This window comes from Amblyomma americanum, chromosome 2 (genome assembly GCF_052857255.1).
Source record: "Amblyomma americanum isolate KBUSLIRL-KWMA chromosome 2, ASM5285725v1, whole genome shotgun sequence".
Taxonomy (NCBI): Eukaryota; Metazoa; Arthropoda; class Arachnida; order Ixodida; family Ixodidae; genus Amblyomma; species Amblyomma americanum.
The window spans coordinates 23,713,503-23,726,961 of NC_135498.1; the positions used below are offsets into that span (position 1 = coordinate 23,713,503).

At 45.8% G+C, this 13,459-nt stretch overlaps 1 protein-coding gene across 9 annotated transcripts in view; it reads right to left on the minus strand.

Moving 5' to 3' along the window:
• Nucleotides 1-13,459, minus strand: part of Nep3 (M13 family metallopeptidase neprilysin 3) — a 130,693-nt gene that overhangs the window by 9,076 nt on the left and 108,158 nt on the right. For all 9 annotated transcript variants that reach the window (XM_077653472.1, XM_077653466.1, XM_077653471.1 and 6 more), the window contains 8 exons: nucleotides 11,461-11,538; nucleotides 8,569-8,731; nucleotides 7,302-7,353; nucleotides 6,681-6,748; nucleotides 4,840-4,964; nucleotides 4,373-4,438; nucleotides 3,259-3,431; nucleotides 2,440-2,547 (listed from right to left, as the gene is read on the minus strand). In XM_077653472.1, coding sequence (XP_077509598.1) covers nucleotides 2,448-2,547; nucleotides 3,259-3,431; nucleotides 4,373-4,438; nucleotides 4,840-4,964; nucleotides 6,681-6,748; nucleotides 7,302-7,353; nucleotides 8,569-8,731; nucleotides 11,461-11,538 — 825 coding nt within the window. In that variant the 3' untranslated portion in view covers nucleotides 2,440-2,447. The remainder of the gene's footprint in view (nucleotides 1-2,439; nucleotides 2,548-3,258; nucleotides 3,432-4,372; nucleotides 4,439-4,839; nucleotides 4,965-6,680; nucleotides 6,749-7,301; nucleotides 7,354-8,568; nucleotides 8,732-11,460; nucleotides 11,539-13,459) is intronic.

Sequence of the window (13,459 nt, forward strand, 5' to 3'; positions counted from 1 at the left end):
GGCACTGATCAGCAAAGCCGCTCCGTCCGTGTCACTTTCAAGATCAGAAGGGCTCGGGGGCTCACGCGATCGCCGCGATAGAGGGACTCCGATCTCGCGAAAGATGGGTAAGTAGGACCCCTGCGTTTGCTCCCTTTTTCCTCTTTCACACGCTCTCTCTCTGTCTCTCTCCTTCTCTCCTCCGTATTACGCCATAGCAGCAGCCGGAAGCCCGCGAGAGGAGGTCAGGCCGCACCGTTCTGCGCTCTTCCCTCTCCACTCCGTCGGCGACCGCCGCTCACCGCACAAGTTGCCGGAGGGACGCTTTGAACGGTCCTCTGGCAACAGTCGTCAACACAGGCAAAAGTTAAGTAGTAAAATAATTGGTTTCGGGGAAAAGTAAATGGCGCGGTATCTGTCCCGTATATCGGCGGACACCTGAACCACGCCGTAAGGGAAGGGATAAAGGAGGGAGTCAAAGAAGGAAGGAAGAAAGAGTTGCCGTAGTGGAGTGCCCCGGAATAATTTCGAGCACCCGGGAATCTTTAACGTGCGCTGACATCGCACAGTACACGAAAGTAACGTTACTAATTTAGAGTGCCTCCATTATTCTGACGGCACCAGGAGGGGGGCGTTTTTTTTCTTATCAAGGAAGCATACCAAGAGTTCTGGACAAAACCATTTTTCGACGGGAAAGAGTTTGTGAACGCAACTTTTTTCACCATATTGTAATATTTCACTATTACAATAAACATATCCGCAGATCTCTCGTGAGCAAGCTTGCATTTTTTTTTGCTCCTCACGTTTTTGCTGTCGTCAGTAACGTTCCCCATTGCCTTTTTTTTTTTTGTAGCGATAGCTACATTACGGTAGCATTTCGAGCCTTCAGCGTGGCTGCGCCGTCACGCTGTCACGTGGTTGGTCACGTGGTGCGGAGCAGCTGCCGGCGGCGCGGCGCCGTGGCTGATCACGTGGTTCGTAAAGTGGTTGGGCACGTGACCAAGTACCACTCAGCCAGCTGTAGCTATCGCGTCACTCCAGGTTTAACCAGAGCTAAACCACCACCATTTTTTTTATGGCAGCCTTAAGTGCTCGATGCGAGCGATTAAAAAACTTTAAAAGAAAAATTTTGCTATGCCTCAAAAGAATGGGCCATTACCTTCGATATTTCCATAAAAGTAGCTCGCGAAATTTCAATATTTAAATGTTTTGCCCAAGAATGCTGGGCATGATTAAGATACACACAGGCATTAAGAAATTATTAGGAAATGAACTGTGCTTGTGAGTTCGGGAAGAATGTCAGGTGCAAAGTTATGAACAGAGTGTAGGCCAGCACTTAAAACAATCATTCTCGGAAGAAGAGATGGCAGGAGCTTCAGTTTGCTTCCAGACTTGTATCTGTCAGGGCCGTTCAAGCGGACAGAACAACGATTTTTGAGCAAAAATCGCGCGTGTGTGACATGAACACGTACAAATCTCTCGACGGCAGCGAAGGGACGCTGCGCTGCGCATTAAACTTTTATCAAAATAGCTCAAGAACCATGGCAAGCTTCGTGCAGATACTGCTTAACGAGCCACTGAGGCCGGGTGTAGGACACTGGTATGTGATGCGTAGCGCGGCTAACTCAGCTACAAAAGTGGCAAGAGCAACTTCATGCTTTTAGCTTCGTCAAGGTACAGCTAGAGTTAATCTTGTTGCAGTTAATTTTGTTAGAACACAAGAATAGAATACAGGGATCACTACCTAGAGAGTAATTTGAGCTCCAAACTGATTGCCTCAAGCGAATTGTTCGTTCCAGTGTCGGCGAAGGAACTCATAAGTTCGTAATGTGACGGCGAGACATGTGTCCACTAGGCAAAGTCTCCGTTAAAGCAACCGGAACTAGTCAGATTTCGTCTGTGAGAAATAAACTAGGCCAATATACTAACACTTCATTTTAGCTTGTCTCGAACTGCTTCACTTAAGGCGAAATTCTACGAAGTATATAGGCTGAGCCAAAACGCTAACTTTTCCTCTCCGCAGTGTGTAACTTTTCAGCATCCCCGAAACGAAGACTCGCCTCCTTTGTTCGGGGCTGCATTGAAACGCTAAGGCGGCCAAAAGTAGAAGGGCTCGAGTTTTGCAGCTGCCAGGGTATTTAAGTCGTTATACGTGCGCGGAGTTATCCACCGACGGTCACGATCTTAACTTATCAATTTGCCTCAAGCGGGAGCCCCTTCCGCAATCGGTCACCTTCTGGTGACCCGCTTCTGCGTGGGAAGAATTTTAAAAAGATCAGATAACGATAACTCCTCTCTCCCTTTTTCTCTTATGGTGGTTCTTTCTTTGTTTAATAAGAGATAAAACTGGTCATCTGAGGCGCCAGACAATCTATTGCCGTGATAAGTCTAGGTTGAGCTCCCTCCCCTTTTCTAACCTGGTTTTCAATACGTGCTCTCGGAGCTGTGTGGTTACCTTACCCGTTCCATCACCAGACTTCGCACTTCTTCCGGGTGTTCATGCCGCTGTTCTTTCTGCACTTGAACTCCCTCGAGAACTCTTCTGAGTTGGAGACCGGTCCTATCACCCTATCGAGGAAAAAAACAAACAAACTTTATTATGCGTTATAGTGTTATAACTTGCTACTATACTAGTCATATATGTTATAACGTGTTCTGCACATCATGATTGTCAGTGGCACTCGCAGCAAAGCGAACAAACATTGCATTGCCCAGTTACTGGGTAAGGTCGTGATGTCTATCAAAAATTTCGAAAATTTTGTTTTTCTGTCATGAGGCATCGAAGCATGACAACGATTATGGACAAGCTAAATCTAGTGTTATAGTTGTCTTTTCCTTCCTCAAATGCGACCCAGTCACTTTTGCTGAAAACGCCAAAACCAGCATCTCGTGGCTTTATCAACACAGGAAGAAGTTTAGGGGTATATCTTATATATTCAGCTATTCTGGCTGCTTGGAGGATCGAACCGCGGGAGCCGGTGGTACGCGACGTCTAAAGGACAAACCGCCTACGCTCCCAAACAGCCTCAAGCACCAAGCGTCGTTCAAATACAATCTCGTTCAAACACAACAGTGCCTGATTAGCTGAAATATCACGTGCTTGTAGCGTCGGTGTAGCGTTCGGCAGCGGTAGCCCCTCCGAAGGGCTACTGCGCTGCCACGTGTTATACCGAAGCTCCGCCACAACAAAATCTGTATTATTGCACTGTTTGCCGCATTGCCGACAAATACACTGCATTCACTGAAACGGAGAGAAATAAAGGAACGGCGCTTGTTCACCTGAACCTGGCCGGCGAGTGCGGGTCGCTGAGGATCTGCAGGTGGATGGCCTCCGGGGTCTCGGTGGAGCACCACACCTGAGCGAAGCCTACGTAGAAGAGCTGCTTGTGCGTCATGTTCACTCCGGGCAGAGGCGGCTCGTCGGGGTGCTGCTCGAGCCACTCCTCGAACGCCTGCACCCACGAAGGTGTAACGACATCGTGAGAACTGAAGAACTCTTATAAAAATGGTCTATAGACAGTCTACAGACTTCTTATGGACTCTATTGACTTCCTATAGATATTTGTTTTGGTCTATTGACAGTTTGTAGCCTGTTGTCTATAGACAAATGTAACTAAAACTGCATAGCCATAGACCTATAGGTTGTCTATAGATTAGCAAGGTCAAAAGTTGGGCTGGTTGGTGCATGATCTTGTGGCAGGAACAGCGCAGCACGAGACAAAGATTGTTTATAGGATTTGTATTAGCAGCACAGCTAATAGACCTGACATTGGAAATGTATTGGCAACGACCGGTCCTACAAAGGACCAGAGTGAGACCAGCCACTTTCAATATTGGGCCGATTACCTGAGGTGTGCTGCATTCTCTAGGATTTGTCTATAGAAAGTTGATAGACTTTATAGACAGAAAACTATGGTCAGTCTATGGACTGTGTAAAGAAATGTTTGTAAAGGAAAGCCTCTGGGAAAGCAGCTAGATGTCAGTATGCGACGGGTGCTTCGTCGCCTTAATGCGGCCGTGCATGAGCTGAAGAAGTGACAATGGAAGGCACCTATGAACTGTCTCGAATGTTTCCGAATTGAAAGCAAGGTTCTAAACGGAAACGCCCTAAATGCATTAAAAAAAAACAAGAGATATTTCTTCTTGAATCTGGAAAGCTCGCATGCGAGGATGCAGCTCGTGATCTTGCATGGGAAATCGGATGTTTTTAACCATGTTTATCTCGGTGCTTTTTACCTGAAATTTAAACACTGAATAAAAGCATCAAGCATGCGTTTTGCCGTGATTGAATTACTAAGTATGCTTAAAGTTGTGAGAGTAAGATAGTGACGTATTCTTATTCTTATGAGTCTAAGGTATGCACTCCGAACTCATTGCACTCAGGGTATCTTACATGAAAAGCCGCCTTAAGGCCTCCGTTGTCTGCGATGTTTTCGCCCAGTGTTTGCTTTCCATTGAGCTGGAAAGAGAAAGCAAGAAAAATGTTTTGCCTGAAACACAACGCACAAATTCTTCCTGTTTAAGCACACAGCTGCACCGAAAAAAAAAATGATGAAGCCCGGCAGGAGCACAAAAAGTTCAATGAAAACGCGTATTGGTGGCGGTGAGGATGCAGTCGCGGAAGAAAGCACGCAAACAACTAGCTCCTTATTTATTTAGCGAATAATTAGGAGCACTAATTAAAGACGGGGACGTAGTGAGACGACAGGATGAGCAGGTAGCGCTCGTCCCTCCGTCTCACTACATCCGTGTCTTTGGCTTGTGCACACGTTTCTCCCTTAGGTATTAAGCAACAGATTCGGCAAGACGTATACTCCTAAGTCGCGCAAATGTGTAAAGGCTGCAATGTGCATGACTTACGTTTTCTTTGTTGGCAGTGTAGTTGGAATACTGATCGATGAAGCACTGAGCCCTGGCCTGAAAGCTCTGAATCGTCGAGTTCTTCCACCATTGGTTCAAGTTTCCGGACTTGTCGTATTCTCTTCCTGCAACGATTTTGTTGAGAGTTACGTTTCGTAACACCAAATATGACTATAGTTCAATGCATCCTAAAACAACGTCATGTAATATCTGAATTTGTTGTTTGGTTCAATATCTAGGGGAATCCACCAAGCTGGAGCACATCGTAATAAGGGCTCGGGTAATAACTCGTTAGCATCCACCAGAGCGCAGCAATACGGCTACAGATGAAAGCTATACAGCATCCACATAAACTTCGTAGTTAAAGAAAATTTGTCCTGGTCCGGGGTTCGAACCCGGGACTCAGAAAGCTTTCCTTGGTAGCGTATGGCAGCGCTCGCACGGAAGCTGATAAGTAATAATCTCTTATTAAATTTGTGCTTTCAGACAAATGAAATATGTACCAAAGACTCGTGCTTTGATGCGAAGAAGTGAAAGAAATCGGAAGAGTGCATATGCAGTAAAAAGTAACTGGGATACAGTATTCCTGAGAATATTGGCGTTAAGCTGAATGAAGTGGCCTTTCTGTGCTACCCGGCTCCCCAAGAGCTCTCTAGACTGAGAGAGGCAGTTCTCTCCTGTATGAAATTGTACAGGACGTTTGCAGAGCGGCCGCACTAACATAGATGTGATACTCAAACTAAAATAAAGAGAAAAAAGCGCGCTTGGACAGTAATCTGATGCGTAGAAAAGATACTCGTTAGTAAAGTATACAGCAACGGAAGGAAGATGTTGGGGGCCACAGAGAATTGGGTGTAGTGATGAGAAGAGGAAATGCGCAAGAAATGATTGGCTGCGGCCGGCACTAAAAGGTGTTGACTGGACGTCTCTCACAGCCCTCATAGCCAATGTGCCGCTTCGGGGCGTTAGATTCAAAATTAACCAATACCAAATATCATTGTTTAACCCCTCCGTTAAAAGTGAGAGCATTGATAGAAGCCCGCAATACGCAGGCGTTATTACTGTTTACAGCGTCCTCTTCAATGCGTTGCAGCTATTTCGTTCTCCTAAAGACACAGTGACGACGAATAGAAGTTGGCCTCCCTTCATAGAGCATCGCGTTCAAATTACAAAGAAACAAATTTCAACGAAAACGAAGCTTTGATGAGCAAAAAGAGACCAAAAAACGAATTGCAGGTGTCGCCATCACCGGCGTAATTCCAAAGTAAAACGCTTGCGTCGACACAGATTTTTGGATGCGGATCTCAGAGGCTACGCTACACCGCCATTAACTTTAAAACGGTGCCAACCCTTTCGTTTCGCTAAGGACGTCACAGGTTTGAATCGACTGGAGGGAGGGTTTTAAAATCCAACGTTCTTGAAAATAAATGCGTCTTCTGCTGCCTCACATAGCCAAAAAAAACAGAGGATCAGTTTTTGCTGAGAACAACAATTGGAAGGAGTTGTGCTAAGTGACCCTCTAAAAGGTTGGTCAAGTATAACACTGAAATTTCAACTGACTGCTTTAAAGTGTTAGGAGACTCAGCGCTACTAACTCTTACGCCTCTGCAGTCTAGTATAACCCGGTCAGATCATAATCTGGGGCATCTTTCACTCCACCTGGAGGCAAAACTTATAATTCACGGCCGCACCGGCAGAATTCGTTGTGCCGGCACACAAAACACAAAGTAATGCTGAGCATGGCTCGTTAATTCTGATTACTGGTGGCATAGACTTTGTGGGCGACGCCCTGAGAACACGCTGTACCTGTATACAGCTACTTATATAGCCTGTGTACCCACCTTGGTCGTCGAAAGCGTGCGTTAGCTCGTGTCCCATCACGACCCCCATGGCACCAAAGTTGAGAGACCTGGGCGGATAAAAAAACAATAATAGAAAGTGAGCTTTGGGCAACGTCACAAGACCGTAAACCTTACTGCTGTTTAAGTGTCTTGCTATCGGGAGCAAAAAAAAATTATTTCGGCGTAGTCATGTAAGCCAATCGCCAGTAAAGCCTCAAACATTGAGGTACAGTCGGGGACAAAAGTCTGTGGACCACGTATTCCTCAAACGAAGCCGATAGCTCCGCTATTAGCCGGTGGTTGGAGACCACACTTGTGGAGATGAAAGAACAGTTTTTACTTCCACTTCCACAAGTGTGGTCCCCAGACGAAGCCTAAAAGCAAAGCTGTCGGCTTCGTTTGAGGAACACGTGGTACACAGACTTTTGTTCCCGACTGTACGTCCGCATTCCATCCTTTGGCGACTTGGTCGCTAGGTAGAGCTGCAGTCATTTCTTTTTCGAGAACACGCATCCAGTAAACCTTTGTTGCCGATAATAAATTAGACAAGTACTTGGCGCAATCTTGTAAACAAAAGTCATATTATATTTCTTGAGCAACCGAGACCACACGAGCACTTACTTAGGATAGTTGGGATCGTAAAACGGCGCCTGCAGGATACCAGCGGGAAAAACTGAAAAAAACGAACAAACAATGATATGCCCATTAGTAACACGTGCTAATAATACACTACACCAGGGTAAACACGTGGATGCGACTTTGCGTTAGCTGCTAACAATGCCAGAATTCGGCTGCGGCTGCATTCTTTCAAGGTATCAAGGTATCCAGCAGTGTTCAAAGTACCCAGCAAGTTCAAGGTAGCCATCAGTGTACTGGCATTTTCATCCACACTTTCTGTGAGGATTGGAGTAAGTCTGCCAAAATTTATCTTCAAGGATCTAATCCTGCAGCTCGTATTCATTCTAGAAGAAGAGAAAAGAGCATGTTCGAAAGTCGCATGCTGCAGAGTAGTTAAGCGCGCAAATACCACGTAGCAGCTGCGTGCTGTAGTTCTGTTTACAGCATAGTTTCTTTTCACAGAATGCAGCAACACAAGCGACAAGCAGGAGGTCGGTAAAAACTACACAGCACTTATTTGTAAGTATAGACAATGTATACGACCTCCAGCGGGTCTGGGAGTTCAGCAAACAAAGAACATTAGGAATCGATGTATCCATTTCATTTTCACGTTCTCAGGCAGTTGACCTGCAACAAAGACCAAGCGGACCAGACGCTATCGGGACCACGCTTCGTCTGTTCTTTTAGTGGAGTGGGACGTGGTACACTCTAAACAGAAAGGAGTTAAAAGGGAGTAAGCTGTCCTGTAGCACACTCCTTTTGAAGCGAAAAGCTTTACTACGCTGGGTAAAGCAGTCTTCGGGTAGGCAGCCCAACGACCTCGGACGACCTTCAGCCCAACCGAGGGTAGCCGTGTATGACCATATGTGGTACAGTTATGGAGTCCAACCCTTGACCCTTCAACTTGACTCATGACCATTAAGTTGACCTTTGACCTCTGACCTTTGACCTTGAGAACATCCGATGGGGTGATGTGATGCCACGTGATGACATCCGATGGGGGTGTTGTGATGCCACATCACAGCCACGTGGTCGTGTGGGTATATATAGAACGGCTGTCGGGAGCGTGTAGCAGAGCTGCCATGGACGAGCCTCAGATGCTTAGCAAGCGTGATTGCCTTTCGCTGAATTCCAGGGTTAGCCAAGTTAAGCCACTGCCATTTTTTTTTTGCTCTAGAGGATACCTTACTCCTTGTTTACTCACATATAGACGTATTCGTGTTTAGAGTGTATGGTAGCACGTTCGCGTGCGCATGCGTGTAGTACTGACCGATCTGGTTCTTGGTCGGCGTGTAGTAGGCATTCACGATGGTAGGCGTCATCTCCCACTCGGTCTTGTTGCTGGGTCGGTAGAGACGCTGCATGTTCTTCTTCAACAGGAACTGGCTCACACGAATGTTGTTCTCAAAGTACTCGTTCTCCACGAACTCCAGCTGCCGTTCGCGAGAGACAGAACGAAGAAGCAATCACACTCTAAGCCGATGATGATAATTTAATTTTGAGCTCAAACAAAGAGCTACATGATTGGCTAACGTGTTTGATCTACACGACGTGGAACGGAAGCCCATTTTTGAAAAGCCTTTCAGTCCCGAGAAACCCAGCTCCGGACATGGGGGAAAGCTTGTATCCGTTAGAAAACAGTGGGGACCTGGTGGAACTGGGGATCGAACACCGCACCTTCGCATCGCAGTTTTCACAACAGCAAGGATAATCAGAAGGTGAAATAGAACTGATTAGGATGCAAGTATAATGAGCAGTTAAGGAGGTAGACAGCGTAAACAAAAGGAAAAAGAGAAAAGAAATAAACAAGTACGCTGAAATACATTTGAGCTCATTTAATATTGTACCAAAACAACTTTTCCGTCACACTGAAGTTCGTATAGACTATTTTATGCTCGAGATCTATGAGGCGGAATGCACATATATAAGAACAGCCCATGTTATCAGCCTCTGATTAGTAGCTATATCGTCGTTTGCGCAGAGACTGCTAAAGAGATGAGTTACACAAGAAATAAAGCTTTAGCTTTTCATCTATAATACTTCATGTGCGTCAACAGGACTAGCATGAAGACATGGAAAAAATACTCGACACGACGAATTGTTGTTCTTTCAGAAGCGTTCAGCACAGTTCGCTGCAAAGGGGAATTTTTGCAGCAATCATCGCTTATTTCTAGAGTGTCGGCTGCTTTGATAGCAGTATATAAATTATAAACAATTTATGTGTTTAAAGTGTCGGTGGTGGCATATCATAACTAAAGTTTATTTTCGACTTCCAGGGCGTTGCGTGCAATAGCTTTCCCTCGCGTTCACCAGGCCCGTTTTCTTTTTTATTAGGAAGCCGTCAATTTGGCCATTATATTCAACGACGATTATCTTTTCGGCATTGAAGATTGCTAAAGAAAAAAAAATCTCTATCAGCTGTCTTATTTCTATAACCGCGCGAGCGGGAGTCAAGAAACGAAAGACGCCTCCAAGAGAGCGAGGGATACAGAAACCTATAAACAGCCAACGGAAGCTACAAAATAATAAAGAATAAGCGATCAAATGTCGAAGAAGGTGAAACGAAAAGGGTTGGGTCTCCTTTGCATACCGGAAGTAAAATGAAGAAGCCTTCGCCGGTGACGGTATAACGACCTCCGAGCGCTGCCGAAGGAAATACGCGCGGGGCGCGGTGAGCGCTGAATCTCGCCTCCTCCTCGCCGAGTGGCGGACCGTCCCTCGCGCCTCGTCGGCTGCAGTATCTCCTCACACATCTCGGACACCTTTCATCTCGTGCGCTGCCGCTGCCTCGTTTTGCCTGCGCAATCTCCTCTCTCTCTCGTAGTTAGCGCCTTGGCTGCGCATTCGCCTTCGAACGTTAACCTTCTCCCCTTCTGCAGCCTTGTTATTTTCGCTAAACCGTCCCAGCGACGGATGATGGAACTGTGCGGGAAGCGTAGCCAGCCGCGCCCAGCTCTGCGTCACGCAACGCGGCCGGTAATGCGGCGCTGGTGAAGGCGCGAGGTCGGGATAGACGCGCAGTGTACGAGACGCAGGGATTCGGTCATTTTTCTGTTTTATTGGTGGAATGCAGACGACAGCACCAGGCGTCTTGGTGGGTGCGGTGCGAAAGCTATGGGTGTGCGCGTGTGTTTTGACGGTTAACCGCACAGCTTCTGCGGAAGTGTGAGGTTTGGTGGCGTTACTAAAACTAATCGGGAGGGGGGGGGGGGGGGGGCAGGCGGTAGCAGTGTGAATTCGGGTGGTTAGTACTAACCTAGAGACGCGACCTGTATGCAATCAATACAGTTTATTATCGAATCAAATTTAATAAAAATACTCATGCCGATAAGTGTTTTTGTGGGAGCCGCATTTATTTTGTGTAACCTCGTCACCAAGCTATCGTGGTTTCGTTTCTCTCCCGATAAATTAGGAACAGACGTTGCCTTGAGCAGACGGAAGTTGCCCCTCGTGATTCACATTTTGAATTGAGCAGTGTTGCTAGGCTATAACAGCAATTTCTTTAAATTTGTGTCTCGGTTAGTTCGTTTTGACTGTTTCATTGCATTCTGAGCATGACCCGAAAGTTGTTTTCAAATCTTAAGATTCTATGTCATTGCCGGTAGCAACTAGCTACTGCATATTGTGGTATTAGGTCTAGCGAGCGTTATTCGCATTAAATTTATAGTTACTGCACTGAACTTAAATTTTCTATGACTGATCATAATTGCCCATATACAGTTAACCATCGTTATTGCGAGGTTGAAGGGGCCCGGAATTTACTTCTTTGTAGCCGTAACTTCGTGATAACCCGTACTTCCCGAACTTCCATGGGGAATCGTCATTCCTTCGTTATATCCATTAGTTTGATATAAACCGTTTCATTGAGTTTTGACTGTAGATATTACGAATCGAGGGACTCATTACTTCAGCTTTGCTGGCCCAGTCAACGAATAAAAGGCGCATTACACAACAAACGAATTTGCAGCTGTTTTAGTAACTCAGTTCTATAATAAATGTTATTCAGAAATGAAGCTCCCGCCTTACAGACGAGATTCTTACAAAATGAATCCTGAGGCAGCGGGCCCAAATGTTGATAGGTGATATTATTCTGAGGGCTGCCAGCTGTTAAGCCCGAGGGACTCCTTCCTACCAGTTTCTTTTGTACGCCGACATTACTTACGCCTTTGTATTTCTCGTCGAGCTTTTTTGGATCCGTAATGAAATCAGGAAATCCAATCATGTCGGTAATGGCATCCGCCTGAAAGGGTAAAAACAGAGAGCATAAGATACACGATGGTACGATTTCTTTTAAAAATTAAATGTAGACATATGCGTCCAGGGAAGGGATTATCAGCGCTGGTCGACGACAAGCCAGCCAGCCAATGAACTCTGACGGGAAATGCACTTTACAATGCGTTAGATAATAGCGCATAAGCCCTTTTTTATACGCTAGAGTGCGGTGTTCTATTATTGGGATGCTTAAGATTGAAGTTTCATGGTATGGGTTTCTGCAACGTTTGGCAAAGCGAAAGCATGAGGCGAAGCGAAATGCCAGAAGCGTACGTCAAAATCGTTGTGAAAACGTTTACAATGTGTTATTTCTTTGTTGTATAGACGTGGACTCTATTAAACGGAGCAATTGAAACACGAACAGAAAACGAGAAGATTTTTCCCGCGGAAACTCAGTACCAGCGCAGCTTAATTTGACTTCCAAGGCCTGAAGTCTAGCCTTTAGAAGTGTTAAGCTCGCTTGTATTTCCTCTCTAGGAGCTAATTTGTGTGTGTTTTTGTGTCCGAATTTCAGTCCCTGTCTTCGCGTCTCATTTGCTGACGATGGCACACCGTCATCATCATCATCATCATCATCATCATCATCATCATCATCATCATCATCATCATCATCAGCCTGACTACGTTCTCTGCAAGACAAAGGCCTCCCCCATTCGTCTCCAACTAACCGTGTCTTGTGCCAGCTGCGGCCACTGCAACCTTCTTAATCTCATATGCCCACCTAACTTTCTGCCGCCCCCTGCTACGCCTGTTTTCTGTTGGTATTCATATATTTACCCTTAACGGTCATCGGTTGTCTTGTCCTCGCATTACATGCCCTGGCCAAGCCCATGTCTTCTTGATTTCGAACAGGTTTAATCCGCGTTTGTCTCTGACCCACTCTGCCCTCTTCCTGTCCCTTAACGCACCTATCATTTTCCATAGCTTCCTGCGTTGTCCTCAATTTAAGTTGTACCTTTTTTTTTGTTAGCCGTCACGTTTCAGACCCATAGGTGAGTACTAATGAGATACAGCTGTAGCTGTTGTATAATTTTCTCCTGAGGAATATTGGGAAATTGCCATTCATGGTCTGAAAGAATCTGGCGTATGCGCTCCACACCATTATAATTCTTCTAGTTATTTCCCTTTCGTGATCCGGATTTGCGGTTACTGTCTGCCCTCAGTAGACGCATTCCTTAGCTACCAATTATAAAGTGCTATTTTCTTTCGAGAATGTTGAAGATTGTTTTCGTCTTCTGGATATTAATTTTTAGACCCAGCGTTCTGCTCTGCCTGTCTAACTCATTGATCATGCTTTGCTGTTCATCCTCTGAGTGACTCAGCAAGTCAATGTCCTCAGCGAATCGCAGATTACCAAGGTATTCTCCATTAACTCTTATCCCCAACTGTTCCCAATCCAAGCCTCTGAATACCTCTTGTAAACAGCGGCTGCAAAGTGCTATCTTGATTTCCTATTCCTGTTCAGGCCGCCCAAAGTGCGACTCCTTTTTCTCCCTTTGTAAATAAAGGAAACAGAGTGACAAATTTTGAATACGATTAAAATCGGAGTACAGTCGTGATACAGGCGACAAAGCACATTCAAGTTTGGAAAGAGAGACAATGCTGGCGGGAGGATGGTGAAAGGCGTCAAGGAGCGTTTTAATGGGCAGGAACCACATGGCTACACGCAGGCAGAAAGAACAGAATGGCTATGATATCGATACTCCTGATTGTGACGGCTCGCAGCATGCAACTACTGTAATGTGTGTCACATAATGCGTTACTCCCTTTCCTGGATTGGATTGGTTTGGATTTTATGGCCACAAACTTTGTATCGGGCGGGCATCGTACAATTTACAATGTCCAGACCTGGGCATTTCGCAACTAGCGTCACCTATATGCCGCCAGTA